Genomic DNA, 27,977 nt, shown 5'->3' with positions numbered 1-27,977 from the left:
GTGTTTGTGTGTGTGTGTGTGTGTGTGTGTATATGTATGTATATATTGTTATTCTCAGTATGAAGTCTGTTTTAGCTTCAGTGTCTACTTGCTTCTACCAGTTTAGTACAATTAACCCCTTTAGCTTTGGATTTTTGATTTACAGCCATGCGACTGCCATCAGATTTTGATATATTTGTGTGTCTATTAGAAAAAAAGGCAGACGAATTACCTCAGAGAAGTAATTTTCTAAGAAAGTCATATTCATTCCTCCTTCACTGTACTCTTTTACCGTCCCTCCAAAGACCCCTTTTCTGTCCATTGTTCCAGAAATTGCACCAGCTGTTGCATAACCTGTAGCTGTTCCATAATCTGTAGGTTGATGACCAGTCCCAAGCCCTGTAGTTTCTTCAAACCCTGAACCTGCTGTTACTCCTCCTCCGTATGCATTTGTATAAATATCTGAAAGCAGAAAACCTTGTTATCCCAATATACATCTGGAGTGGAGGGGGAAGGGAGTCAGTTAATTAGCTCTTCTGATGAATTTATGATTTGATTTCTAGAAGCGTTCTGTAAAAACTAAGCAATCAACTAATGGCAGTTTGCATGGGTGTTAAGCATACAGATGCTGGTGCTATCATGCTAAACATTGGAATCCAAATAAGTATATACCAAAACACATGCACACTCTAATAACTAATTTTCTGTACAACTTTGGGCATATATTTGCATGCACACTATGCTTGAGTAAATACTTGATTTGCATATGACTAAAAAATACCTATGTTTTCAGGTACATGCACAAATTAGGGACTTGCATGAGGATATAAATGCATAAATGTATACTGATAGTTTCACTGAAAATTGGTCCTCGTGTCTCGGATGTTAGGAGCAGAAAGAACTTTAAATACTTTGCCAAGAAGGGTGCTCTTGTGATCCCCTTTGCATTTTCTAGTGATAAAAGCAGAGCTGCTTTCAGAGAGAAAATAAGAAATATTAAGCATATAATTTATAGTATCTCTGATGGAAAGTGAAATATTTTGAATCAGATATTAGGGGTGTGCAAAGCGGGCCTATTTGATTCAGATTCAGCCCGAATCAGGGACAGCAATTAGACTCATTGATTAGGATCACTGTCCCTGATTCAATTCGGCTGAATCCAAATCTGAAGATTCGATGCTGATTCAGCAAATCAGTGATTTGAACGCAGACACATCTTTAAAAGTTTTTTTTACATACCTTGAGGTACCAGCGTGGCTTGTGAATGCTGCGATACTGGGGCGCATGGAGCATCCCCCAGGGCTGCGGGGGGGGCCTTCCACGTGCTTGACAACAAACGTGGAAGTGGACCGGAAGTACTTCCAGTCCACTTCTGGGTCTGCCGGGGAGCATGCTGGGCCCCCCCGCATCTCCCTGGCTTGGCGATCAGCTGCAGGGGGACTTCACGTACCCGCCCAAGACCCAGGAGGCACCAGTCACTGAGCCAGAGGGGCGGGGGCCCTGTGCGCTCCCCGTCAGACCCAGAAGTGAACCAGAAGTACTTCCAGAGGTACTTCCATCCCACTTCCAGGTCTGCTGCCAAGTGCGCTGGGGAGTCCCCCACACTTCTGTGGGACACTCCATGCACCCCGGCATTGCAGCACTCATGAGCCTAGAGGCATGTAGAAAAAACATTTAAAGCTGTCTCTGTGTCTGAATCTCCAAATCTTTCCGAATCTCTCCGAATCAATTCGGAGGGTTCCAATTCAATTTGGAGAGATTAAAGGGTCCTCTGATATGATTTGGATTTGGAGATTCAGCCACCAAATTGGGCTGAATCTCCACCGAATCAGGGACCGAAGCTTCACACAGTCCTATCAGATATGGTTTCTTCGTAGCAGAGAGGCATTATTTGCTGAAACATGGCCACTTATGTTATAAAATCTAAAGAAGGTTAGCATCTGCTTACCAGAAGGGTCAGCAAAGTCACCTGGAGGGTCAGTAGTTGCTGGTAGGAGAATATTTGAAACGTCCTAGAAAACAATAGTTTAGCTTGTTTAGTTGTGTGATAGTTTAGTCATATAAAGATCAATATTTTGGGTGATTTTCCATATTTTGTTCTCTTTTCACCTTACTCATTTTATAGTTCATGATACATGTTAAAAGGAAATGTCAGCTGTAATCCTTTACAAAACCTGAGTCTGATCTGCAGCCTGCAGTCTGGTTACTAGACTCCGGTCATAATATAATGGAAGTCAATGGATCTACTTGTCTGAGTAATGGTTAGTAATATCAGGCACCTTTATTTTGACAATAATGCACCATAAAAAGTCACTGTCATCACCACCACCACCACCAAATCTAGACTGTACAACAGGCTTAATTTTATGTGCAAATGACATTTGGCTTTTTACAAATATTGAACTGACCCTGTCTTCTGGCTGTGCTCCTTCTATTCCCCATGAATGAATTGCCCCTTCTGTGTATTCAGGTACAGGTTCAAATCCAATCCCAGCTCCACTTGTAGGTCCTGGTCCACAACCACAGCAATCACACATTGACATCAAAATTGGAATCACTGACAAAGAAAGATATAGAAAGTCACACATTAGAAAACACCCCTGGAATTCCATCTATGAATACTTATGTCTCCATCTAAATCTCGTTTTTCCAAATGGCAGTTGCTTAACATTATCTGAAAATCTGATCCCTTTAAAAAGATTGCAGATTGAACACACTAAAGCTAGAGCACTCAATATTGATCATCACTTTTGAAAATGTGTATACACTAGTATATCCACCAAGTGAAATTCTGCTCTCCCTTACACTGGCGTGAATCTGGAGTAGAGTCAGGTTAAGCCCTGCTGCTTGCTGCTGACCAGCGGGGAGGCAAAAAAGGTGCCATGTTTAAAACCGTGGTTTTTGCTTCCCTGCCAATCGGGAACAAACAGCAACCAGGGCCCCTCCACTAATCAGTGATGGGGGGTGGGGGGAAGAGGGGGGAAGGGCACATGGGGGAAGAGTAAAGGAGCCACAGAACACACCACTTCTGCTGCAAACTTGATACAGCCCTATTTATATATATACATTTTCCTCTGAAGGCATTGTAAAAGACTAAGCAAAAAGAAATTGATTTTACTGAAGTCTGCAGAACAAAAGATATTTCAGATACTGTATCACAGACCTGACTTATATACCACAGAATTCAATGGAAACATTCCCATTGACTACAGTGGACTTTGAAACAGGCTCCAAAGAAATCTTCATAAAGATTCGCACAATCCCTTCATACAAAAACAAATCTAATAAGTGATTAGATATGTATTTCCAGTTGAATGCCGTAATCACTAGGCTACATAGTTATGTTCTCTGTTTCTGGCTCCAGGACTGTTGTGTTTTCAGCTGCAGAGTATGCCAGATTCTTCAGAAGAAGGGATAGAGACTTCCCTTTCCCTTACTCTATTTTATAATTTTGTGTTTAGGCCATACTCTTGGAAGATGTGGATTTGAATCCCCTTAGCCTTGTGGGGAGGGGTACTGTAATACAAATCTCCCAAGACCCTGAGTCAGTGCTCTATAGACTAGGCAAAAAGTCTAGTCACCACAACCAGTCAGCAAGGAGTCCACCATCAGAAGATCACAGAATAATAGGAAAGTAGAACTGGAAGGGACCTTGTGAGGTCATCCAGTTCAGCAGCCTGCTCAAGATAGAATCATTTCCCTATAATTACCCTTCAAAAAGTATTTGTATTATTGAATCTCCCATCAGTCTTCTCTTCCCCAGACTAAATAATCCTAGTTCTTTCAGCTTGCCTTTTAGGCCCCTAATCATTTTTTTCACTCTTCTTTGGTTTCTTCCCAATTTGTTCACATTCTTTTTTGAAGTGTGGGGCCCAAAACTGAATACACTACTCCAGGTAAGGCTTCACCAGTGCCTAATAAAGCAGCAGAATCACTTCCCTTGATTCGCAAGTGACACTCCTGTTAATATAACTCAGGATGCCCTTGGCTTTTTTTGCAACAAGAACAAACTGTTGGCTTATATTCAGCTTCTGATCCACTATAAACACAAAGTCCTTCACTGTAGCACTGCAGCCCAGCCAGTTGTTCACAGTCTATATTTGTTCAAGCAATTATTCCAAGTACAGGATTCATGTCACTGGGTGCATCTACACTTGCTATTAATGCACCTAAAATCCTAAATGAACTCTGGTGCAGTTTTTGCCCGAATGTGTTGTTCCTGGGCACAGTGTTTACACATGCACTTGGGACCACACCATGCTGAGCTGGAGTGGAGCAGCCTCAGCTGGCAGAAGGTTTGGGGAATCAACCTCTGAGGCCAGAGGTGCTTTGCTCCAGCTCAGTGTGCTGCGGAGAGGCTGGCTGGGGCAAAATGGTGCTACATTATGGGGCTAGTTGGCAGGCAGCCCCCATACTGTAGCACCCTCATGCCCCAGCCAGCCCCAGTCACTGTCTATACATGCATTGCAGCTCACTAAACTCCACTGTAGGACAATATTTGTCCCCAATGATGCTATTCTACAGTGTAGTTAATTCATTTACTACACCCTAATAGGTGCACATGTGTAGAGTGTGATGCTTTACTGAGGAGCTAATTAGTTGACTGCAATAAAGCACGTGTAGATGAATGAAGACCATTTTTCCAGTCGTTATATCTCTGTTCATAGGCACCTCAGTTTACTGCATAAAGAGTCCAATTTAGGATTCCCTCCTGGTGCCAGATACACACTTTTTATACATTGAGCTACCCACCTGGAGGTGCATAAGGAACCAATCTAGATGTGACCAGTAAAGCCTACTGTTGCCCAGCTTCTACTGTCACTTAAATGTTCCAAAACCTTTCTGATCCTGCTTCAGTTTCCAATGGTTTGAATGGGAGCTGCATACTACCCTTTTGGTAATACTTGAGGGAATAGCTAAAGATAAGGAAAGGAATAATTGCTTTTGCATGTCCTAGATATAACATTTCTATTATTCAAAAGATGCATCTTTCTTTGCCACAGTGACACTGTGCTTCTATAATTCAACAAAAAAGGGCAAATTATTTTAGGTGGATTAAACAGAACTTTGGTATAGGAATTTAATTAAATAGGGAACTTAACCGAATACTTACATACAAGTATTAAGCCACCAAGAAACATCAGGCCAACAGCAGCAGCACTAAGTGTAGTAAGTCCACCAAATCTTGCTCCAGGTTGAAAGCCACCAAAACGGCTGGTATCTTCATAAATACTGCTTACACCATACTCACTATACCCAACGGTTGTACCTGTGCCTTCACTGATGGTACCGGTAAAACCAGTGTCGCTGTCGTCATAAATAGTGCCACCATCACCACCATCAATGCTGCCGCCGCCGCCACCAGCGCTGCCGCCACCACCAGCGCTGCCGCCGCCACCACCAGCGCCGCCGCCGCCACCACCAGCGCCGCCGCCGCCGCCACCACCAGTGCCAATTCCACTGCCTTTAATAATAATTACTCTGGTAGCACCCTCTGTACATCTTCTGCTGGTATCACAGCGACAGGCTCTGACTGGTATTAGATGTGGTTGTACACATCTTCTACCTCTGCGGTCTGTCACATAGACAGGGATTTTATAAACAGCATATTCCATATTCTGAGCCACCAGCTGTGCAGAATAATCTGGAAAAAAGAATAAAATAAATATTAATAGATTTAGGATTCTGCTTTAGAATCACTCTGCTCTAGAGCTTCTGTGACTATTCATTATTACAGTGTTCACAATAAAAAATACTAAACTAAAGAACAAGAAGGCATCTTCCTGCTATACTCCTCCTTACAGTCATTCATTAGTCACAACTATTTTTTTTAGGTTGAACTTTCATGTTCTTAGGCCAAAGGTAACTTATTTTAGGCAAATCTGAGTTAAATAAGTTCAACTACTTTTTGGTTTGTGGTATATAAAAGGGAAATAGTAGGGTAGTCAAAGTACTGGAATCTGGGGGCAGAGTAGAGAGAATTAAATAAGACCATAGGAGTTGCAAGAGAGAAAATAATGAGATGATTTGTTGAAAGTTTGATTGTCTATGCACAAATGTCAGGAGTATTGGCAGTAAACAGGAAAACTTGGACATTCATGACTTAATCAGCGTCACAGACACTTGGTGGGACAAATTGCAGTACTAGAAGATTTTTACGTAAGGGCATACGTAGTTTGTTTAGGGAGAAGAGGCAGCAGAAAAAAAGAGGAGTTGCAATATGTATCAGGAATATGTAAACACACTTGCTTTGAAGTTCAGGAAGAGGTGAGAGGAAGCCTTGTTAAATGTCTCTGGAGGTTGTTAAAAAGGGGGATAGAACAGTAGTGATGTCATGGTAGAGGTTTAACTTCAGAACATCTAATCAGGGGGAGGAGGTAGATGCAGCTCTCTGAGCAACTAGTAGAAGCAGCCAAAGGTTAGAGCTTGATTTAAATGGGACACTCTATACAGAACCCACTGGAAAAGCAGTAAGACAACATAGCAACTTAAAAAGTCCATCAGGGCTTTGGAACACATTGGTAACAACTTTTTTTCGAAAAGTGAAGGACATTTCTATGGAACTAGTTTAGATTCCTTTCTAACTAATGAGGGAAAGCTGGTCAGAACTTGAAAGGTAGAAAATAATTTGGGTGAAAGTGATCTTTAAATGATGGTAGCCATTATTCTAAGAACAGGCATGAAAGAGAGAAGCAGAAAGAAATAATAGATTAAAAAAAACCCCCTTCAACAAATTTGAGAATCGGTAGGTAGGGCCTTAAGAACATTACCTAAAGCATAAGGAGAGCTAGCAGTTGCAGAAAAAAGACTATACTGAAGCAGAATAGCAAAGTATGTGATGCAAATGAAAGATAGGAAAAAAACAGTAAGTTACCATTACCAGGCACACTTTAGTAGCTCCAAATCAAAAAGATGAAAAATCAAAAAACACACCCATGACTACACACATAGCACAAATATTGATAAATAAAATCAAAATGGCTAATGGACAAAATCAGTTTCAGCTAAAAAAGGACCTAAAAAGCACATGAAAAAGTTTTTATAAAGTTTTATAAATACATCTGAAACAAGACAAAGTAAGATAAAAAAGTATTCCATCGCTAAAGTGAGGTGATGATGGAGAAAAGGCTGAAGAATTCAATACCTTCTTTGCTCTTTCCAAGAAGTATAATATGACAAGGAACACAGAATGGAATAGAGAAAGAATACAGTTAAAGAACATTTAGATAGCACAGTTGCATTAAGTCAATAGGGCCTAACAAACCTAAAACTATGTTTAAAAAAGAGAGAAAAAGGAGGTCTGCGGGAGTTATAAACTAGTTAGTCTGACTTCAGTTCTTAACAAGACACTAAAACAAATATTTAATCAATCTGTTATAATTACATATTGAAAAATACAGTGATTAGAGAGAGCCAATATGAACTTGTCAAAAAGATTTGTTAAGTGTAATGGATAAGGAAGAAACAACAGATGTTTCTGATCTTGAACACTGAAACGCACATGTGAGATTTTTGTAAGCAAATTAGAAAAATAAGATCTGATGAAATATCCGTTGGGAGAGGGAAGAGGTGCATAACTGGTTAAAAATAAAAGTACTCATAGGCTAGGGACAGATATTCAAAAAAGGCCAAGGCAAAATCATTCAAAACTTCCCAGGTTTCCCTCTGCTGCATAGAATGGATTGGGAGTGACCAGAACAGATGTGCTCTGGGAGTGGGGGAAATGCAGATAGCTACACTGGCCAAGGTGAGTAGGCTGGGGGTAATCTCACATGCCTCCCAGTGTGCCAGAGACTGTGCAAGGGCAGCTGAATGCAGCCAATTGGCAGGTCACCCCTGGTTGGATGCCTGGCACACCCCTGCAAACCCCTGACTGTCAGTTGCAGGGAGAAGGGGAGCCAGCACAGAATCTCTCCCCACAGCCCCCTTCCAGCCATTGGAGGAATGGCCGGCACACATCCGCAGAGTTACCAGGTGCTGAAGCTGCCTGACTGCAGCCTCCTCTTTCAGATCACCTGCTGGGTGCTGCAGTAGCTAGGCCAGCTGCTGGGAGAAGCTTGAGGTGGCTGGGAGAAGGAGCAGAAGCAGGTTCCCTAGGAGGAGCCAGCTGCAGGCTGGCCATAGGCTGCATCAATGCTGCTGGCGGAGCAGAGCTGCCTTGGCTCTGACTGCACCTGGGTCAACCTGCACCTACCTGCCCTGCAGCTCTGCAACCATCCCAGTCAAGCAGCACATGAGGCAGCTGCGTGGGGCCCAAGTTCACCAGCTAATGCACTGCAAGAAGGGAAGCAGCCCCAGCCCTGGAAGATCAGGTAGCCACCACCTGTGCACCATGCATCCTCCTCCTCAAAGAGACAGCAGCCTATCTGGCAGCAAGGAGTCCATACCTCCTTCCTCCATGGCCAGAGTGTGGATTGGGCCCCCTCTTACTTCCCTCCCACCCTTGATCTTCCTCAGCAGCAGCTACATGTGAGCCTTGCCTCTTGCAGTACACAGCACAGGGGTGAGAGGGGGCACAGCCATGGCCTGGTGTATGGGGGAAGGGGCCCCAACCCCTCTGCTCCTGGTTGTGGGAAACCCATAGGGAAGGGAAGGGTTTAAGGGACAGGGGCAGGGGAAGGGGCAGGCCCTGCTTTAGTTTATACTGTCTGTGTGTGAGACCCTTGCCTTCATGCCAACCCCTTCATGTGTGTCCCAGTGTGGAGGTGATTGTCTTAGCGGGAAAACAGACACCAGGTCTTTTTCTTTCCTCTTTATGAAGCAGAATTAGGCCCCCCAGACCCAGTCAGGTAGAGGGGCCCCAGGAAGAGGGCCCCCAGACCCAGCTTCCCCCCAACTCATCGACCAGCCCAACACAACTTCTTCCCCAGGGGGTGGGTCAGTCAGCAGGGGCGGGGGGAAGCCCCCATCATGCACCCCCCAGCTGTTTTGACTGGGTTTGTGGGCCTCCACTTTGCACCTCTGCTGCATGGCCTGGCTGACAGGCACAGGCAGGACACTGAGATATGGACAGGGGCTTATCTGGCTGTGTCTGTGACAGCCCAGGATAGGGCTGGCTTGGCACTTGGCCAGAGCAGATGAGCACAGACTGAGGCTAACCCACCCACCCTGCATGGGGGGGTAGTGGGGGGCCTGCAAAGCACCCTGGGGTGCTGGGGGACTGCGACCTAACTTGAGTCAGGAGGGAATCTGGGACAGAAGTTCGATAGACTGGTCTAACCCAAACCAATTAAATCTCATACTACATTCATCCAGGTCTATCTTGACTGGGTTCTGCCATTTTTAAACCAGTCTACGTACACTGAACTTCTGTTACGTGTTTAGACTCATTTTCGATCACTTATATCTGTTTATGTGTAATTTCTATACCTAGGCATCTAATACTAATCAATGGTTTTCTCTCAAACTGGGTGAATGTTTCATGCGGTAACCCACAGGAGTCTGTCCCAAGACTGATTCTACTCTGAATTTCATTTCAACTTGGGCAACAGAAGAGAGAGTACACTTATAAAATTTGGAGATGACAATAAGCTGGGGAGGTCTGCAGTACTTTGGAGGACAGTATCAAACTTCATAATGATCTTCATATGATCTTCATATTGTAGAGTGGATACAAAAATCAACATGATGAAAGTCAATACAGACAAGTGCAAAGTGCTATACCTAAGAAGTGAAAATTCAGTGCAGTGTAAAAAGCAAAATGCAGAATTATTGGCTCATCAGTAATAGTTGAGGAAATAATTCAGAACTTGTAGTAAATGACAAAGTAGGTATAAGTTAATAACTTAATGTTATCACAAAAAAAGGAAAGACAGAGTATTACTTTTGTTTCCTATCATGAAGGAAAATTTTTATTTGTGACAATTAGTTATAAAAAAATAACTTTCCTTACCATTTATGGATCTGATACGCCATACTTTGTGAGGCTGACCATCTATGCTAAAGGTATATGGGGCACCATCTTGCTCTTGTGCTTTGATAACAATTGATGGTGAATCCATACACATATCCCTCATTTGAATATTAAGAGTTGGACAGTCACTACTGAAATCTGAAACTCTAAGCACAATGGTACCAGTGGCAGTTTTTACAGGTTCACCTGTAACAATAAAGAATCTCTGTTATAATATTTAGGATGGAGATATCAGTGCCAAGCTATACATATTTTATTAATCATTTATGCTGAAGTCTAAAATGCAGCAAAATTAATGCTTTTTCTAAATTCTATAATTCAAGAATCAACCTAAATCCGGAAAGCTTCAGCCTATTTTGAAAAAGTAGGCTTGTTTGTCATTTTGGAAGCAGTACAAAGAAGATGTTGTTTTTACCTTTTATCTCTTCATTATGAAACCATTTATTTTAAAACTAAATAGATGTTTATGATGTCCTTTCTTTCCACACATATATGTGTATACACACTCACACACATATACATATACATGCAAATACACACACACACATCATATTTAGTATAAGGGGCTGATCTCATAAACAACTGTGTATATGTACTACTTCTTTAATTAAAGTTATTTCCAGGGGGCTGCTAGGAATCCTTTTCCAGTGAAGCTATAATGGCATACTATACCAGTAAAATACACCCATAGAAGCAACTTCAAAAAAAAAGGAAAAAAAAAACATTTAGATGTAGGGGCAAACTATTCTTTGGGAATGCCCTTAGTCCCGTTCCTTTGATTCTCTGGCCCCTGGCACACATTACAGTTATGACATAATTAACTTCTGAATTGCTCCATAAACAGTAACAGTGGCACATATTCACTGAATGCATGGTGCCATAAAATGGCAAAAGGAAAAGTAGAGATGCATCTTTATATGCTAACTAGATAAAATGTCCATAGAGAACACAAACTTTCATGAACTCAACTTCACTTTATCTGCGCTGTGAAAAAGGATGTGCAGAAAGCAGAGTGTAAGAATGACAGAAAAATTTAAGTATAAAAGACAAGAGGGTAAAGGGGGTAGAGAAAGATGGGGGGAGAATAGCAAACCAGACACAAAAATACTCAACAAAAAATATGAAACACCTTTGTGGCTGGTTTATATGGCACCATAAACTGACATGTAGCATGCTTCATCTTGTCAGTTCTGGCAATTAGTTAATTGCCAGCATCCAGACCTGGGCAGATCCTGGTTTGGAACCTGGTGGGGGTCTACCTTGCTCCTGATGCTGACAATTGCTAATTGCTGGCAGCAGGACATTGGCTTGCTGGAACCTTGCAGGTTTGCTGTAGGGCTACAGGGCAAGGCTCTTTATATTTCAGACAATGGTAAGTCTTAGGAGGCTTGCTGGGACCTGATTGTCAGCCCCATCCTTGGACAGACCCAGGTTTGGAACTGGATCCAGGGCTGCCTGATCAACAACTAGCTGATTGTCAGCACTGGTCCCAGTACTAACCCCTGATAGGGGGAAAAGCTAGTTTTTCAACTGAATAAAATTTTTTCATGAAAAATATCTGCTCACCGAACATTTACTATTTCCATTAAAATATTTCAGCTTAAATCTCAATTTTTTTGACTCATAATAAGAATTGTAGCGCTTTAGGAAAATTATTTGCTTCCTGTATCTCTTTTCTCAATCATTTGGGACCTCCCAGCTATGGCTTCCACCACAGCTTCATAAGAGTGGCTGACTTGAAGATATACAGCTTCTTCTTCTCAGGAGGGGAAGACTGCAATATATTGTGGACAGTTAGTTCAGCTGGAGATCCCACCCAAAGAGAATGGTGACTGGAGGAATGAAATGCACCTTCTATTTTGGGCAGAAATATTTTACTCTTCAGGCAAGACATTTTGGATTTTAAGTTTTAAGTGAAAAAAAAACACATTTTTTTCCCATGGAATAACAGTTATATCTTACATGTTTTGTTCAGAAAGCATGTTTAGCATGATACATTATGAGTACTCAAATACTGGAGTGGGAAGTTCCTTGAACCAAATGAAATTCTAATGCTCCCCCCCGCATTTTCTTACCTATAGTAATAGCCAGAACTTCTGCTTTGTATTCCCCCTTGGTAAAAAAAGTTGACTGCTGATTAACTGCTTTTTTCACAATGAGTTTTCCAGTGCGTGAGTCGATCCAAAATAGATTTGCTGTATCATGTCCCATCATATACCTGTTTACGATTTACAGACATTTTCAGAATTATGTTAAATACAGAGCCAGATACTCAGCTTGTATATATTAGCATAATTTTACAAGCTTTACTGGAGAAACACATAATGATACATCCCCAACTTAGTTTTTATTAACATTTTTCATTATCAGTTTAATCTATAGTAAAATTTAACATGTAGGATAAACACAGAAATACAAAAAAGTATCTTAACAGTGACATGATAACATTTGTTGGACCTTAAAAATACACAGCATCATAATCTATATATTGTCTTTCCTTTTTCAAATATAGTTAGGATATTCAGCCATTCAGAGGATCCAGTGACAATTTAAATCTGAACAACAGAACCCATATGCTCTTTCTCTGGAATTCCTGACAAACTCTAACATTACATAGTTTGTTATGGTTTTAATAATACTTGTCATTTTGAGGTGCTTTTATATTCAGTGGACTCTTTTTCATACACAGCTACTGGGCTGAGGAAAGCCTATATATTCACCCAGGGCAAGTACTTATCCAAACTTAATATAAACCATCAGCGCTATTTCAATAAATAGCACTATCAGTGCTGTGATATTAACATCCCAAATTATCTAGCTCCTCTTACTTTCAAAACCTTGAATAGTTCAGACTACTATCCAAAGGTGAACTAGCCGATTTTAGCCGTAAGGATTTGCTCAAGCTCAAGGCTTGCCTGACTGGGTCCAACTAGGCCTGAGTACCTGGCTGGCTGAAGAATGACAGGCCTCCAGCAAAGCACAGCATGCTGGAGCTTTGAACTGGCTTCCCTGTGGTGCTGTTTGTCACTCCCACTGGAGTCATCCGTGGCAGCTTCCAGAGGTGTTCACTTCCCAGGTACGTTATATTTCAATCATAGTAAGCATTAATTTGTGACTGCTCAGAAAATTTCTAGGGTCATAGTAATGCTTGCTATGATATACATTTAACACGTGCAAAGGGCCCAACGTGACAATGGCTACAAATGTTAAGTTAACACTATGCTAGTGGGAAGAACACTCCCACTCTTGCTCCCACCAGTTACATTCAGAAGCATGGAATCTAATAGTAACTAGTCTGTTTCATAGCTACTATTAGGAGTCTTGAAAATGAAAGGAAATAGCCACCATGATATTAACTAGCCCACATCTATTTTAGGTTCTAAATAGCAGCTCTCTGAGACCAGCTTTCCCTCCATCATTTCTGGCATCAATTGTTAGGCAGTTAGAACTACATGACAAAGTAGACTGATGAACTGAAAAACGCTCTGTATTTAAGATGTTTATGCTCTTAACCAATATGCAAATAATTGTTGGCCAAAATGTAAGCAAAAGGCAAAACATTGGGACTGGCAGTGATTTATGTCTCATATAGGCTGCATGAATAACTGCACGTTCTAGACTGGGTCAACACACCAACTAGATACCCATGCAGCTACTATGCACAGGGTCCAACTCTACAAAGGCATATAAATAACCATATTTTAAAAATATTTTTAAAGAAAGTTTTAACTAAGCAAATTAGGCACATATCAGATAGGATGGTAGAGTATTTTGGACATTAAATGCCAGAGTTTGGAGTCTTTATTCAGGCAAAAAAACCATTGGCATCAAAAGCATTTCATGAATACAGTCTAAGGATAGAAGGATTTGGCTCTATTTGCTCCAAATCTAGACTACTGCTACAGTTATGTGATGTAATACTAAAAGGAGGCCTGTCCCTGAGAACCCTTACTAATATGGGTTACGACTGATATCCATTGAGCCAGACCATAGCTGTATGACACAAGATCATACAGATGTTTGGCTTTGCATATTGTTGCCTGTATAACAAAATATTTCCAAACTCTGTCTGTTCCTATTATGCAAGTGTACATTTATCTATAAAGATTCATGTGCATTAAGGAACCAATAATGCACACTTTAATCAATTATAAAATACCCGTTGTTTTAAGTTAGAATAGATTTAGAGCTATTTTTTTTTATTACAATTTGAGGTGGCTATAACTTCATACATAGGTTACTTAACACTCCCCATTATAAAACACGTTGCTTTTTGGTGTTATTTTACCAGTTTTAACAAATCCATTGTTTAGGTTCATTACAAATGTGAAAGGTCCCTAGAGAAAAGAAACCTTGCCCAATGACATTCCATTCTGGTGTAACTGAGTTATAAACTACTGGAAACTATTTCCCGTCTCATGCACATGAGACTGAGAACAGTTTGGGGGTAGTGTACTGAAATCACAAGTAAACACGAACAGTCTAAATAGCTGGGTCTTTGCTACCACCAAAAGAGCAACAGCAGTAGTAGCAAATAGGGCTGTGTGAGGCTTCAGACAGAGCTTCGGATCAGAAGACACTTCGGACGCTTTGGGGAGGGAAGCAGCACGTCCGGGGCGAAGTGCTGCCTCGTTCGGCTTCCCGAAGCGCTTCGGAGCCGCATCAGAGATCAGGCCGTAGGGTATAATGGGGAAACAGTAAAATATCTATAACTTTGCTGTTTTTTGTCCTATTTGGATGAAATTTTCTGGGATGGTAGACTCTGAAGAGAGGATAAAGCCTGCCAAGTTTCAAGAAGATCAGTGTGGGGGCTTGGGGGAAACGGCACCCCACATTCTTGAAAGCAAAACTCCTGTCACATCTAGGCGTTACAACACAGCAGGGTGAAAACTGCAGGGATGGTAACTCTTACTGCGGCCACAAAGCCTGCTAAATTTCACGAAGATCGGTGTAGAGGTTTTGGGACAACTGTACCTCAAATTGTTGAAAGCAAAACTCCTGTCACGTCTATGTGTTACAACACAGGGGGGCGTCAAAACTGCAGTGGTGATAGCTCTTGCTGAGGCCACAAAGCCTGCCAAGTTTCAAGAAGATTGGTGCAGGGGTTTGGGGCAAACTGCTCCTCAAGCTGCTGACAGACAAAACTCATGCCATGGGTGCTGTGGGACTGACCCCTGTCCGTCTTGGGGCGGGGAGGGGAGACACCTGGCTGATAAGCTGCTGTGTTCCCAGTTACCAGTCAATCAATCATGATTCACTCAGGGACCAGGGACCAGGGACCCAGGGACCAGCTCAATACACAGGACCTAGCTACTACATAATGACTTAATGAGCATCAATTAGCACCTACAAAACCAGGCTAAGGAGAGGAAAGAATCAATACAGACAATCAACTGCCCCAGGACAGACACAGTCTTGGCACGAGTTTTGCCTGTCAGCAGCTAGGGGTGCAGGGCCCCAGAACCCCCCTGCACCGATCTCCTCAACAGCTGGCAGGTGTCACAGCAGGGGCTACCATCCCTGCAGCTGTCACCCTGCTGTGCCTTAACACACACAATGTCACCCATGGCAGAGTTTTGCTTGTCCGCAGCTCGGGGTGCAGTTCCCTCCAAACCCCTACACTGATCTTTTTGAAACTTGGCAGATTTCATGCACACAGCACAGGCTACCATTCCTGCAAGATTCATCCAAATCAGACAAAAAACAAGAGTTACAGATATTTCATTGATTCCCCATTATACCCTACGGCCGGATCTCCAAGGTGGTTCTGAAGCTTCGGAGCTGCTTTGGCCAGACTGAGGCAGAAACCCAGTCTGGAGCTCCAGATCGGATCACTGCCATCCAAAGCGGCTGGATCTGAAGCTGGATCAGATCACTGCCGACTCGCACAGGCCTAGTAGCAACACATTACACAAGCAACATGGGAGATGCTGCAGCAACTGTGTTAACTAGTTCCGTGTTTGGAGGAGAGGCTTCTTTTTCAGCCCTTTTGCACTGAGTTCTCAGATGCTCTCACCAGTATTCAGGATGATTACTACAGAAAGGCCCAAAAAAAGTAAAGACAGCCTCACCTGATATTTGTGGCAATTTGTCCAGTGTCTTCATCTGTGGCTGAATATATTCCCAAAACCTGATTAGCTGATATGCTTCCTGATACAGGACAGGTCATTTCTGACGGATAAAATCTTGCCCCCTCAACCTCATTTTGCACTTCAATAACACAGAGAACTCCAGCAGGTTTGTAAGAAGTAGCTACAGATTTGTGGAATGCATTTACATTTCTAACAGCAATACTCAGTGGGCGAGTTGACAAGTGTTCATAATTCAGTTCCTAAAATGTAAGAAACAATGAAACAGGAACGAAGTCAAATCCACACATTCTTATTTTATGCATTCATTGGTGTATATGTATATCTATATGTCTGTATGCAACTGTAGCTGGGAAGGTATCTTGAGAGTCAGGCTTGGCTGATTTGTGAAAGGGTCTGCTTCAGGGAAAACCAGTAAAAGTAAGGCTGGAGAGTAGGATATGCCTGTTTTGCCAAATTCAAGTTGCACAAGAATAAAGCTGCTAGTGAACTTTTGGAACCCAGCAGGGTAGGCATATCCCCTGTCTCTGAGGTCATAACACAAATAGCCAGCCTGTTTGGCCATGCAGCCACCCAATATACTTCAGCTCCATGACTGTGCAGGAGGAGCTGAAGCCCATTGGCCATACAAAACTCCTGGACACTTGGAGTGCATCCAGATGAGTGCACACATGTGGTTTGCAGTGCCTCAAAGCTGAGGATGATGTAACTCTAGTCACATAAAGGCACTAGGCCCTAGTTACAAGATTATAACACTATTTCAGTTAATGTTTGCTTTCTTTTTCAATTTACTAAACTATATCTAACAACAAATTATAGAAATATTATTTTAAAATATTCATGCTTTTATTTAAGCCAGTTCCTAACTTATGTGGAGGACAACTTTCTGTTCCAGAGGTGGAGGATACAATTAGGGGATCATCGATCTTAAATCTTGTCCTGACTAACAGGGATGAATTGGTTGAGGTGAAGGGTAATTTTGGAGGAAGTGATCATAATACAATAGAATTCCAGATACTGGGACAGGGAAAGCATTGAGGTCAGCAACATCAGGATGCTATATTTAAAAAATGTGGATTTCATTTGATTCAAAAGTTAATAGACATGGTGTTATGGGTGGACAGATTGAAGGATAAAGATGTTCAGGAGGGCTGGGAGCTTCTAAGTGGTACAGTATTGGAAGTCCAACAAGAAACTGTCCTGACATGATGGAAGCCCATGAAGAATGGCAAGAGACCAATGCGGCTGCCCAGGCTGCTTCTAGGATGCCTCAAATGCAAAAGGGAAGCATATAGGCAATGGAAGAATGAGCAGATCATGAAGGACATGCACCGGCAAATATCAAGCACCTTCAGGAACAAAATCAGGAAGGTAAAGATAAAGAATGAGCTGCACCTGGCAAAGGGTCTTAAGGACAACAAGAAGATGTTCTATAAGTATGCTGGCCAGAAAAGGAGCAAGAAAGCTGTGGGTCCTCTGTTAACAAGCCAGGGGAACTCCTAACTGAAGTTGCAAAGAAGGCAGAGCTACTTGGTAGCTATTTTGCTTCAGTCTTCACAAACAAAATTAAACTTCAGCCAGACACCTAATAAGGATTATCTAGGTAAGGAAGAGGCAAACTGAAGGAGGAGATAACAAAAGAGATTGTCAGGGAGCTTTTATTGAGTCTGAATGAATTCAAGTCAGCAGGGCCAGATGTACTTCATCCCAAGGTATTGATGGAAGAGATCTCAGAATCCTTGGCAATGATCTTCATGAAGTTGTGGGAGATAAGCCAGGTACCAGAGGACTTGAGAAGGGCCAGTGTAGTGCCTCTCTTTAAAAAAAAGGCAAAAAGGAGGACCTGGGAAACTTCACTTCAATACCTGGAAAGTTAACTGGAGCATATCCTAAGGACGGCCATTTGCAAGGCTCTGGAGGATGAAAGGCTGATCACAAGGATGGATTTATGAAAAATAAATTGTGTCAAACAAGCTTGATCTCCTTTGACAAAGTAACTACTTGGACAGATGAAGGGAATGCTGTGGATATAGTGGACCTCAGCAAGGCTTTTGAAAAGTCCCACATGACCTTCCTGTAAACAAGCTGGAGAAAGATAGGCTAGATTAAACTACTACAAAGTGGAGAGATAATTGACTCAATAGTTATAAGGAAAGAGCAATTTTTAACAGGTCCATGTCAAAATGGTGGGAGGTTTCAAGTGGAGTCCTACAGGGGGTTAGTCCAGGACATGGTATTGTTCAGGGTTATTATTAACTATTTGAATGCTGACATAGACAGCTTCTGGAGCAAGTCTGCAGATGACACAAAACTGGGAACGATTGCAAACATGAAGGATGCAATCACAATTTAGAAGGATTGTGATAGAATGGAAAGCTGGGCTAGAGCTAACAGGATTGAAGTTTAATGTGGACAAAGGAAAAGTGCTACACCGCAGAAACACAAATATAAGATGGGTGACACCTCGGTGGATGGCAGCACAATGGGAAAAGGAATTAGGAGTCTTGGTAGATCACAGACACAGTGTTATGCAGCCATACAAAAGGTGAATATGGTTTTGGGAAGCATTAGTTGCAAGACAACAAGAAAAGGTTATATAAGTATGTTGGCCAGAAAAGAAGGGCCAAGGAAACTGTGGACATGCCAACCTATTCAGCACTGGTTAGACTTCATCTGGAGTACTGTGTGCAGTTCTGGGCTCCACATTTAAAAAAGGACATGGAAAAGCTAGACGGGTCCAAAAGTGGGCAACAGAGATGATCAAGAACTTGGAAGGCAAATCATATGAGGAGAGGCTGAAGGAGCTAGGCATAATCAGCTTGTAGAAAAGGTGCTTAAGAGGTGACATGCTAGCAATCTTCAAATACTTGATGGCCTGTCATTAAAGAAGAGGGAAAGCATCTTTTTCTCTCTTGCTGAAAAGAGGAGGATGTGGAACAATGGCCTGAAGTTGCAGCAAAGTAAGTTGAGATTGGATATCCAGAATAGACTACTTAGGAAAGTTGTGGATTCTCCATCACTGGAGGTGTTCAGTAAGATGTATGGGTATTCCCCATGCTTCTGGGCTTTGCTGGTTGCCCCCACCTCCATTCTGCTACATGTGTCAGGGTGTTTTTAATCTTCCCTCAGAGGCATTGGGTGTCGGCTGCAGCCAAGGCTTAGGATTTTGACTGGGGTGTACCAATGCTCCTGCTGGGAGCTCTCTCTGCTTAGCAAAAAGACTCAAGCTCGCATCGCAAATTCCAACAAAATGCATCCACCGTTCTAAGAACACTAAAAACAGCAAGAGCAACACTCAACCAAATAAATATTAAACTTGTAAAAAATAAGCTTGCCAAAATAAAACAACTTACCCAGCAAGCATTAAAAAGTCAAATTGTAGCAAATGCAAAATACCAAAACACCCACACCAAAACCCTGATCTTAGCAGTACAGCCCCTCAAATAAATGCACTCTATTCTGAGTCCAATAGTAAAAAAAGCAAAAAACCTTGCAAATAAAACAAGCTCAACTATAGCTTGTGTCACGATGCAAACCTTCATGTTGCACCAGTATAAAAACAGAACCACAAGACAGAAATCTACATTCTTGGCTAATAAAAGTTAAAGTTACTTTATAAAGGTTGAAAAAAGGTGAGAGATAAACAAATTAGAATTCACTTTCACTTTTTACTCTTAAGGATATTTTGGCCCTAGTGGATCAAGGGAGTAAAGTTATCCTTGGCCACATACAAACATTCATTTCAAGTGGTGGAAGTTTTCTAGAGCTAGAAATGATTTTGGTAGAGGGAACTGTATAGACTTTCTGTCTGCAACTGGCCCCTCTTTGGCTTCTTGCACCTTCCCAATACTGTGGTGATCCCGGTCTGAAGAAAGCATGGGCTGTTTCAGTCCTCCCATTCCCAGAGGGACTGGAGCAGTGGACTCAACCTGGTCTCTGGCAAGCCTGACAGCTTCTCCCTGCAGCTCCACTCCTCCTGGTCCCTGGGAGACATAGAGCTGCAGGAAAGTAGGTAGACCTTCATTCTCCCAGGAGCAACTTGTACCTGGTTGTAGTCAGGTTATTTTTCTCCTGGAACAGATATTTTTGGTCCAGAAGAAAATACTGGAACATCTTAAATTCATGGTTTCCACTGGGAGAGCAGCAATTCTCCTGGTAGAAACAAAATGTCTGTATATAGACCTTAACCCAGACAATGACATACTAGGGTCTATCCTGGTAAGAGGGCTTTTAATGGAGGTACAAAACATACCCTCTTTAGGAAGGACTGCTAGTCAGTGTGGAAAAGATCATAACTGCTTCCGCACCCAGGGTCTTTTGGGAAATGTCCAGGTGTACCAGCAGGGTGTGATACTCTTGCACCCTATGCTCAAAGAATGCAAGATGAGTGTGGGTTTCTAGATGTCATCTGTGCAGGTGAAGCAGAAAAAAGGCTTCTACCCCCTTTCCAAAACAGCAAAAATGGAAGTAGGATCTGGCTCTTAATGTTAGAGAAATGTCTATTTTTTAATGAGTGAATTATAATATTTGTGCATTCTTACCTTAATAACTCTCAGAATTCCCTGATTTGTTGCTCGATCTGTAACTATTTCAAAGCAGTTGTCTTCATTGCCAGATAAAAAGTAAAATTCTGCCAACCAATTGTCTGAAAATTCTTCATCGGCATCTAAAGCTTGTATCCGTAACAGTTCTGAACTAAGTGAATTTTCTGAAATTTGTGCTGAATACTAGAACAACAGATACACACTGTATTAACAAGCAGTCAAGGCATCTTATTATGAAGAAAATATGATTACAGTGAAGTGACAGTGCATTTATTTTTGAAGGACATTTTTGTCATAATCAACACTAATTCAAAAATACCGCATGCTGCATATGGGACATTGACACACATTCATACATCCTATTATGTGCTTGTGAAATCATCTGAGGAAAAGTGGATAGATATTTTCTTTGAATAAGGATTATGTAAAACAGGGCTGTCTAACTTAGAATCATAGAATCAATGAGTGGGAAGGGACCTAGACAGATCATCGAGTCCAAACCCCTGCCATGGGCAGGAAGGAGCACTGGGGGTGGGAGGGGTCATAAGACCCCAGCCAGGTGCCTATCCAGTCTCCTTTTGAAGATTTCCAGGGAAGGTGAGAGCACCACCTCTCTGGCCAGCCTATTCCAGGCTCTGGCCACCCTTACCGTGAAGTAGTTCTTCCTAATATCTAACCTAAAGTATCCTCCCTCAGCTTGTGGTCATTGTTCCTGGTGACTCCAAGGGGGGCCCTGGTGAACACACTTTCCCCAAGTCCCTGCTGGTGGCCCCTGATAAGGTTGTAGGCAGCCACAAGTCTCCTCTTGCAGAGACTGAAGAGATTCAGGTCCCTCAGCCTCTCTTCATAGGGCTGGCCACGGAGGCCCTCAACCATACGAGTGGCCCCACTTCTAAGTGGCTAGTGTGAAAAATGAGTAGGGATTTCATGGAATACAAAAAGGACCTATGAATTTGTCATCAGAATTGTGTACATGGGCCAAGGATCAGATGTTGGAACAGTTCCCCATGTTGGTGACCACTTGCTGACAAAAATTAAAGCATTTCCCAGTGAGACAGTTCATGGAAATAAATGCTTACCAACATCAATACGGGATCTACCGCCTGTGTGATGTTTGTTACATACATACATACACATACACACACACACACACACACACACACACACACACACACACACTAGTGATGTTTCTTGTGATAGGAATAACTTACTGAGCTTTGTGCAATAGTTGGGAAATTGTCATTTACATCAAGAACTTTCACAATACAACTAGCAGAGGATGAAATTCCATCTGCAGCTCCATCCCGGTCAGAGGCTCTCACAACAAGACTGTAACTTGACTGTTGCTAAATTAGAAAGAACAACACACATATTTTAAGGTATTTACAATACAAATCCCATATCAAATAGAAACTGATTGCTGTATCAAATTGTTACAAATTCAGATATTAATTATAACAGAAAATGCATGCTATATCTATTTTAAAATAAGGCTTTAAACTTTTTTCTCACCTTTATAACAAACACATTAATCTCCAACTTTTATCCACACACATACACATAAGTTACATTCTTTATGAATTAACACCTCAAAGTTTTACCTCTCGATCAAGCATGCTTGCTAGGTGAACTTCTCCAGTGTATTTGTTCAGAACAAACATTGACCCGGAAGAATCCATACTTTCTATCTTGTAGGCAATTTTTGAATTCAAGTTATTTGGTTCATCTGCATCTGTTGCAGTTATTTTCAGCACCAGAGTGTCTAGAAATTAAAACATCAGAATTGTATGTTACTGATGTGCAGTATGCAGCAAGACAGTACGTGTTAAAAACTCAAGTATAAAATTAAAGAATTATGTTATCAGTGAGGACCTATATTTAGTTTAATTTACAAATAGAAGAATACAATGTGCTCGCTTGTTTTCCCTAAAATAATCAAATCTTTTATGCTCCACAGTTGTGGTATTCTAAGTAGGGCTTTTGCAAACCTGGCAACATCTATGAATTTTTAAAAAGAGAAAAACATGTTTATAAATGATGCGTGACTTTTCCACATTATTGAACTTATCTAAACAAGAGTTGGCATCTTTATAAACCTAGTATTTTGAAATGCTAGCATGGGATCTCACAATAAACTGTGTACTGTTCTATTTGTAATAGATAACATATGTGTTATATATAATACAGTTTGAGATATACCACACAAATATATTTATATCACTACATGTTAAAATTTGTATTTTGATCTCAAATATATATTCAGAACTGCTTAAATATCTATGCAAGTTCAGATTAACATAGTATCAGCAAATATCCATAATTTATCATGAACTCTTGAAAAATAGTCTTTAACTTTGCAGATGTTTAGATACAGTTTCATCCTGGAATTGTGTGTATCTGTTTTATTTTCCAGTATTATCTACAGTAATACTTGTTTCCATACCTGAGTCTGTCAATTAAGTTATATTTATTTATAAGGCTTCAAATTGAGTGGCAAATTTCCTTTGGATTTCCAGTGATTTAAAGGTATAGTTTATGATCAGGACAGATGGGGGAAAGTATATTCACCCTCCCAATCATCTATATAGACCTTCAAAAAGGAAGAGGAAATAAACCAATTTTGTATTCTCCCCCACTCCCAATTTTAAAAGAAATGCCAAGAGAACATTATAAAGAAATATAAAGATGAGATAATTATCTTAACTATGGTAGTGGCAATGGTGATTGCGAATTGTAATAAAACAATATTTTCTCATACACAGTAAACTCTCTGGTAACTGGCACCTTACAAGCCAGTATGCTCTGTTAACCAGTATGCTGCCTTGTAAGAAAAAGTGCCCTCGAGCCCCCACAGCCCGAGGCAAAGCAGCCAGCACTGCCGAGTCCCCATGGCCCAAGGGCATAACAGGCTGCGCAGGACTGTGCACAGCCTGCCTCCCTGTCCCGCAGGGCCCGCGGGAGGGGTGGCAATGCCACGGGAGGGGCAGAGGGATGCCCCAGATGCAGCTGGAGAAGCAGCAGCTGGGGCCACTCAATTAACCAGCATATTTTGTCATCCAGTATCCCCCATTCCCGGACCTTTTACTGTACCACTCTCACTTTTTTTCTAAAAATCAGCTTCTGAAAATTGCGGGGTGTGTGTTAAGTTAACTATGGTTGGTAGGGGTTGCCTCTGGTTATTCTGTGTCTTTGGAGTAAGGCTGGGGCCAGCTTTGTACACCCTGCCTTGCTGGGGCACTGGCTTCCCAGGAGCTACTATTCCAGTACCCCCTTTAAATCAATAGCTGGGTCTGGTGCCCCTCCTCTCACCTTACCCCACTTCAGTTATACTACTACTGGTTGTAGACAATAGGAGCCCTGCATGGTCACTGCACCGCCCCTCTGCATCAGGGTTACTTTCTCTGTTGCCTGCTGCAGAAGATACTACTGATTTAGGAACCTTTGCACCAATACCAGGTTGAGGGTGTCCCAGGGCTTGGCTCTGCTGCATTTGCAGCACAAGGGAGTAAACTTTTGGCTGCTTTGTTAATTGCCTAGGTGCTGGCTGGCTGTGGACAATGTTTCCCTCAGTTGAAGTGTCTACAGGAGGGTCTGCCTCCAAAGCTGCTTATGGGTGTCCCATTAACAAAGTAATATGTTAGGTGAAAGTTAGGGGAAAGTAACTCTGCACATGCTGAAGGAACACCCTCAGACTGCTGCTAGGGCAGATCCTGCAGCTGAGGGATCAATAATCTACAGCCAGCCAGCAGCTAGGGGGTTCACAGGTGCAGGGAGTAGGGCGGGGTGGGGGGGGGTGTTGCTCCCTCCTAGCAAAACTACCTGTATTTAGGCTGCTGGTCTTTAGAAAGCAGAGTGTATGTCTTATCTAGGGGCATGTGGTAGGCGAGGGATTATGGTATACATACAAAGTAGTTACTTACTGTCCATAGAGCATTCTTCAATAGATCCTGTAAATACACTTTGTGTAAAAATTGGAGGATTGTCATTTATATCCAGAATTCTGACTTGAAGTTCAAGAGGCGGTTCTAAATCTATGCCAGTCAATGCATGTTTAGCAAAACAGTGAATCTGCATAAAGATATTTTAAAATATAATTGACAAATAAAAAGACAAATAGAAATTAATCATTAAATAACTGCTCCCCCTCTCTGTATCCATTACCATGCAGAAGACATGAATGTAAAACACATCATACTAAACTGGTTGTACAACACTTACAAGAAATCCTGGAGTCACCTCCCGATCAACTATTCTCGTTATATTAATTTCTCCAGTTCTTGGATTAATAACGAAGTTTTCTCGAATTCCGTCTCCACTGATGCTATATATAATTGGATTGTTTTCTTCACAATCTGAACGGATCTACAAGATATAATAAACAAATAACATGACAATAAAGAAATGAAAAACGTGTCTCTCAGCTCACTGAGATCACCAGTAGATTTTTTTTTCTCCCTTATAGAAAGTAGAATAATTCTAAGAATTCTGCTTTCTTCAAAGGTTCTGCAGACAGCATTATAACAACTTCATTCTCATTTAGAGGTCTTTGCAGTACAGAACTTTCAAGTCGGTGTCTTCAGTCAGCCACCGACTAAGACTGTCATTCATTCACTAAAAAGGTAAAACACATATTCTTCTATAGGCTAAGCCCATTGCCTCTATATGCACTAAGCTACAGACAATATCAGCTAATATGTTCTAATATAATAAAAGCCTTAGTCTGTCAGTCTGTCTGTCCATAACACTTTATTTGCACTCTGATTGGTTGTCTTGGCAGCCAAGCACAATGCTGACGGAAACAACCAACCAGAGTGCTCTACACAGACAGACACAGACGGCGGAGCACCGGGACTGAGGGGCTGGAGCTGGGGGGGTGAGGCCAGCGGTGCTCCTTGGAGGCAGAGGGGGACAGTGGGGATGCACTGGGACATGGAGCGCTGCCGTGACTGCAGGGACAGAGACGATGGAGTGGGGGGGAGTGTGCTGGCTTCGCTGCCACCCTCCTCCCACCAGCCTTGCTCCTTGGAGGTGGCGGTGGCATGGGGTGCTGGAAGAGGCACTGCCTTCACCTCCCCCACTCTGGCATGTGAAGCCAGACTTGGGGGAGTGGGGAGGCTGCACTGGTCTGGAGGCAGAGCAGTGGCACTGCAGGGCAATGGGTGGCAGTGCTCTGTCCCCGCCCACCCCACCCCATGAGTCATGATGGACAATGGAGACATGATAGACTGGGATGGTGAAGCACCACCATGCAGTGCACCAGAAGCTGAATATGAGCCAAGAGTGTGCTCCTGCTGCAACAAAAGCCAACAGTGAATAGAAATGTCACTTGCAAATCAAGGGAAGTGATACTTCCCATCTATCCAGCACTAGGGAGGCCTCAGCTGGAACACCATGTCCAGTTTTGGTCCCTGAATTTCAAGAAAGATGTGAACAAATTGGAGAGTCCAGCAGAGAGCAGTGAGAATGATTAGAGAGCTAGGAAACATGACTGACAATCAGAGGTTGGAAGAACTGAGTTTATTTAGACTGGAGAAGAGAAGCATGAAGAGGGATTTGATAACAGTCTTTAAATATTAAGAGTGTGCTTATAAACTGAATGGAGATAAACTATTTTCAGCAGCTGCATGGGACAGGACAATGTTTCTGCAGCAAGGGAAATTCAGGCTGGATATTGGGAAGATCTTTTTCACCCTGCAGGTGGTTAAGCATAGAACAGATCCCCTAGACAGGTTGTGGAATCTCTATTCTTGGAAGTGTTTAGGAACAGGTTAGGCAAACACTTGTCAAGGATTTTTTAGATAGAGAGGATCCTATCTCAAGCAGGTGGTTGAACTAGATATACCCTGAAGTGCCTTCCACACCTTCTTTTCTATAATTCTATGATAGCACAAAGGTGGGGGAAGGCTGGGAAGCTCTTCCTCTCTATGTATGAGTTTAGCATTATGCCAGCATTTGTACACAGGGATTTCTCAAAGTGAGTAGGAAGAGTGAGCCACAAAGAAATATGCTTGACACCACACAAGCAGGACACATGCCACATCTTTTTAAAATATATAATTGCTTCAAGGAGACCTCTTTATGATACACAGGATACCTAGGGGCTTTATGGAGTATCACAATCCAGGTTACAATTGGGTATGGCTCTCAGTAGAGCTAGAAGTACTGTAGGGCCTTCCCTCTTCATTTTTCCTTTTTATGCAATGTTTGTAGATGTCTACCAAATTCAGCCTTCATCAGGCTTTTTTTTTAAAGTACCATCTAAACAACAAACAACATTTTCACTTTGCCTACCACGTACCTTGGCAATTGGATTCCTTTTTGAATTATCTTCTCCTTCTCTACAAGCTGCAGCAAATTTGATCCATTCACGTTTTTGTCTTCTGAAGGTCTTCCATCTTTGCACACCATTTTCATTTATTTCTTTCACCTTAAGTAGAATGAGTTTCAGTGTTACTATGACTAGCACTCCAGTGTCACTATGACTCTACTGATACAGACAGACAGGATTTTTAAGTGAAAAGTAGGGAAGACAACAGATTCTTGGTCTTTATTACAGTCTCTAAAGCTATAGTCTTGCAGGCATTCCTTACTCTTCTAACAAGTCCACTGACTTCAGGGGGACTCCTCAGGTGGGAAGGGATCAGATCTCCGCCCTCAGCAGGTTAACATTTAAATATTTTTCTGTCTTTTCTCTATTTCAGGTGAGTGAGCTTTCTGACAGGAGAACCACCAGTTATCCCCAAGTGAAACTCTTATCCCTTTCCTCTGCCTGATCTGCTGCTCTGTTTTCTGCTCCCTGCCCTAACTGCTACTGTGCTGTGTGTCCTTTCCTTGATCTGCTTGGTGCCACAGACAGAGTATGCCCCTGCCACTTGTGCCACAGACTAGCCACCCCTTTTTAGGTCATAAATCCTCTCAGTTCATTTCATTTTTAACGTAATTATATTTTCAGTTTTCAGAAAATCTGCACTTTAAGAAGTATGTTTATAAATATATTACCTGTACATGAAACCCTGTGCTGATGTCCAGGAATACCTGCAAATAACAGTGATACAGTTAGCACAATACCAAGTTTTGGTATCTTCCTCTGACATGTCTCATAAAAATGGACAAAGTCATATTTTCCCAAGCAGGAAGGAACTGTCACCTGCTGAAACTTGAGATCCTGCTTCTGTCTTTGTTTCAAGGTAATTCAAGGTAATCATTACAGATCCTTATAGGAGGTGAGAGGCTTCATACCAGCTATGAACTGACTGCCCAGAGAAATTTTCCATCTATTGACTCCTCTGTGAAATCCTATGAAATATGAACTTTCATTTCTACCCAGGAGAACTTTTACAATCTTTTCTCCAATGCGTGATGAAGGGTGTTGTGCCCAAAAACTTATAATTAAAGATATTTTTTTGCAAAAATTGGCTTAATAAAAGATATCATCTCTACTACAAGTCCTGA

At 42.0% G+C, this 27,977-nt stretch overlaps 1 protein-coding gene across 1 annotated transcript in view; it reads right to left on the bottom strand.

Annotated features, from left to right (window-relative positions):
• Positions 1-27,977, bottom strand: part of LOC109304118 (desmoglein-1-like) — a 44,818-nt gene that overhangs the window by 7,394 nt on the left and 9,447 nt on the right. The window contains exons 2-15 of the mRNA XM_019526626.1: positions 27,525-27,560; positions 26,824-26,952; positions 24,744-24,887; positions 24,446-24,593; positions 22,127-22,287; positions 21,737-21,871; positions 20,523-20,708; positions 15,964-16,223; positions 11,968-12,110; positions 9,872-10,078; positions 5,093-5,623; positions 2,388-2,536; positions 1,928-1,991; positions 212-441 (exon numbers count right to left, since the gene is read on the bottom strand). Coding sequence (XP_019382171.1) covers positions 212-441; positions 1,928-1,991; positions 2,388-2,536; positions 5,093-5,623; positions 9,872-10,078; positions 11,968-12,110; positions 15,964-16,223; positions 20,523-20,708; positions 21,737-21,871; positions 22,127-22,287; positions 24,446-24,593; positions 24,744-24,887; positions 26,824-26,952; positions 27,525-27,560 — 2,523 coding nt within the window. The remainder of the gene's footprint in view (positions 1-211; positions 442-1,927; positions 1,992-2,387; positions 2,537-5,092; positions 5,624-9,871; positions 10,079-11,967; positions 12,111-15,963; positions 16,224-20,522; positions 20,709-21,736; positions 21,872-22,126; positions 22,288-24,445; positions 24,594-24,743; positions 24,888-26,823; positions 26,953-27,524; positions 27,561-27,977) is intronic.

Source organism: Gavialis gangeticus, unplaced genomic scaffold, assembly GCF_001723915.1.
Source record: "Gavialis gangeticus isolate Ggan-Ray unplaced genomic scaffold, GavGan_comp1, whole genome shotgun sequence".
NCBI classification, from domain to species: Eukaryota; Metazoa; Chordata; order Crocodylia; family Gavialidae; genus Gavialis; species Gavialis gangeticus.
This window is presented reverse-complemented; position numbering and strand designations above follow the sequence as displayed.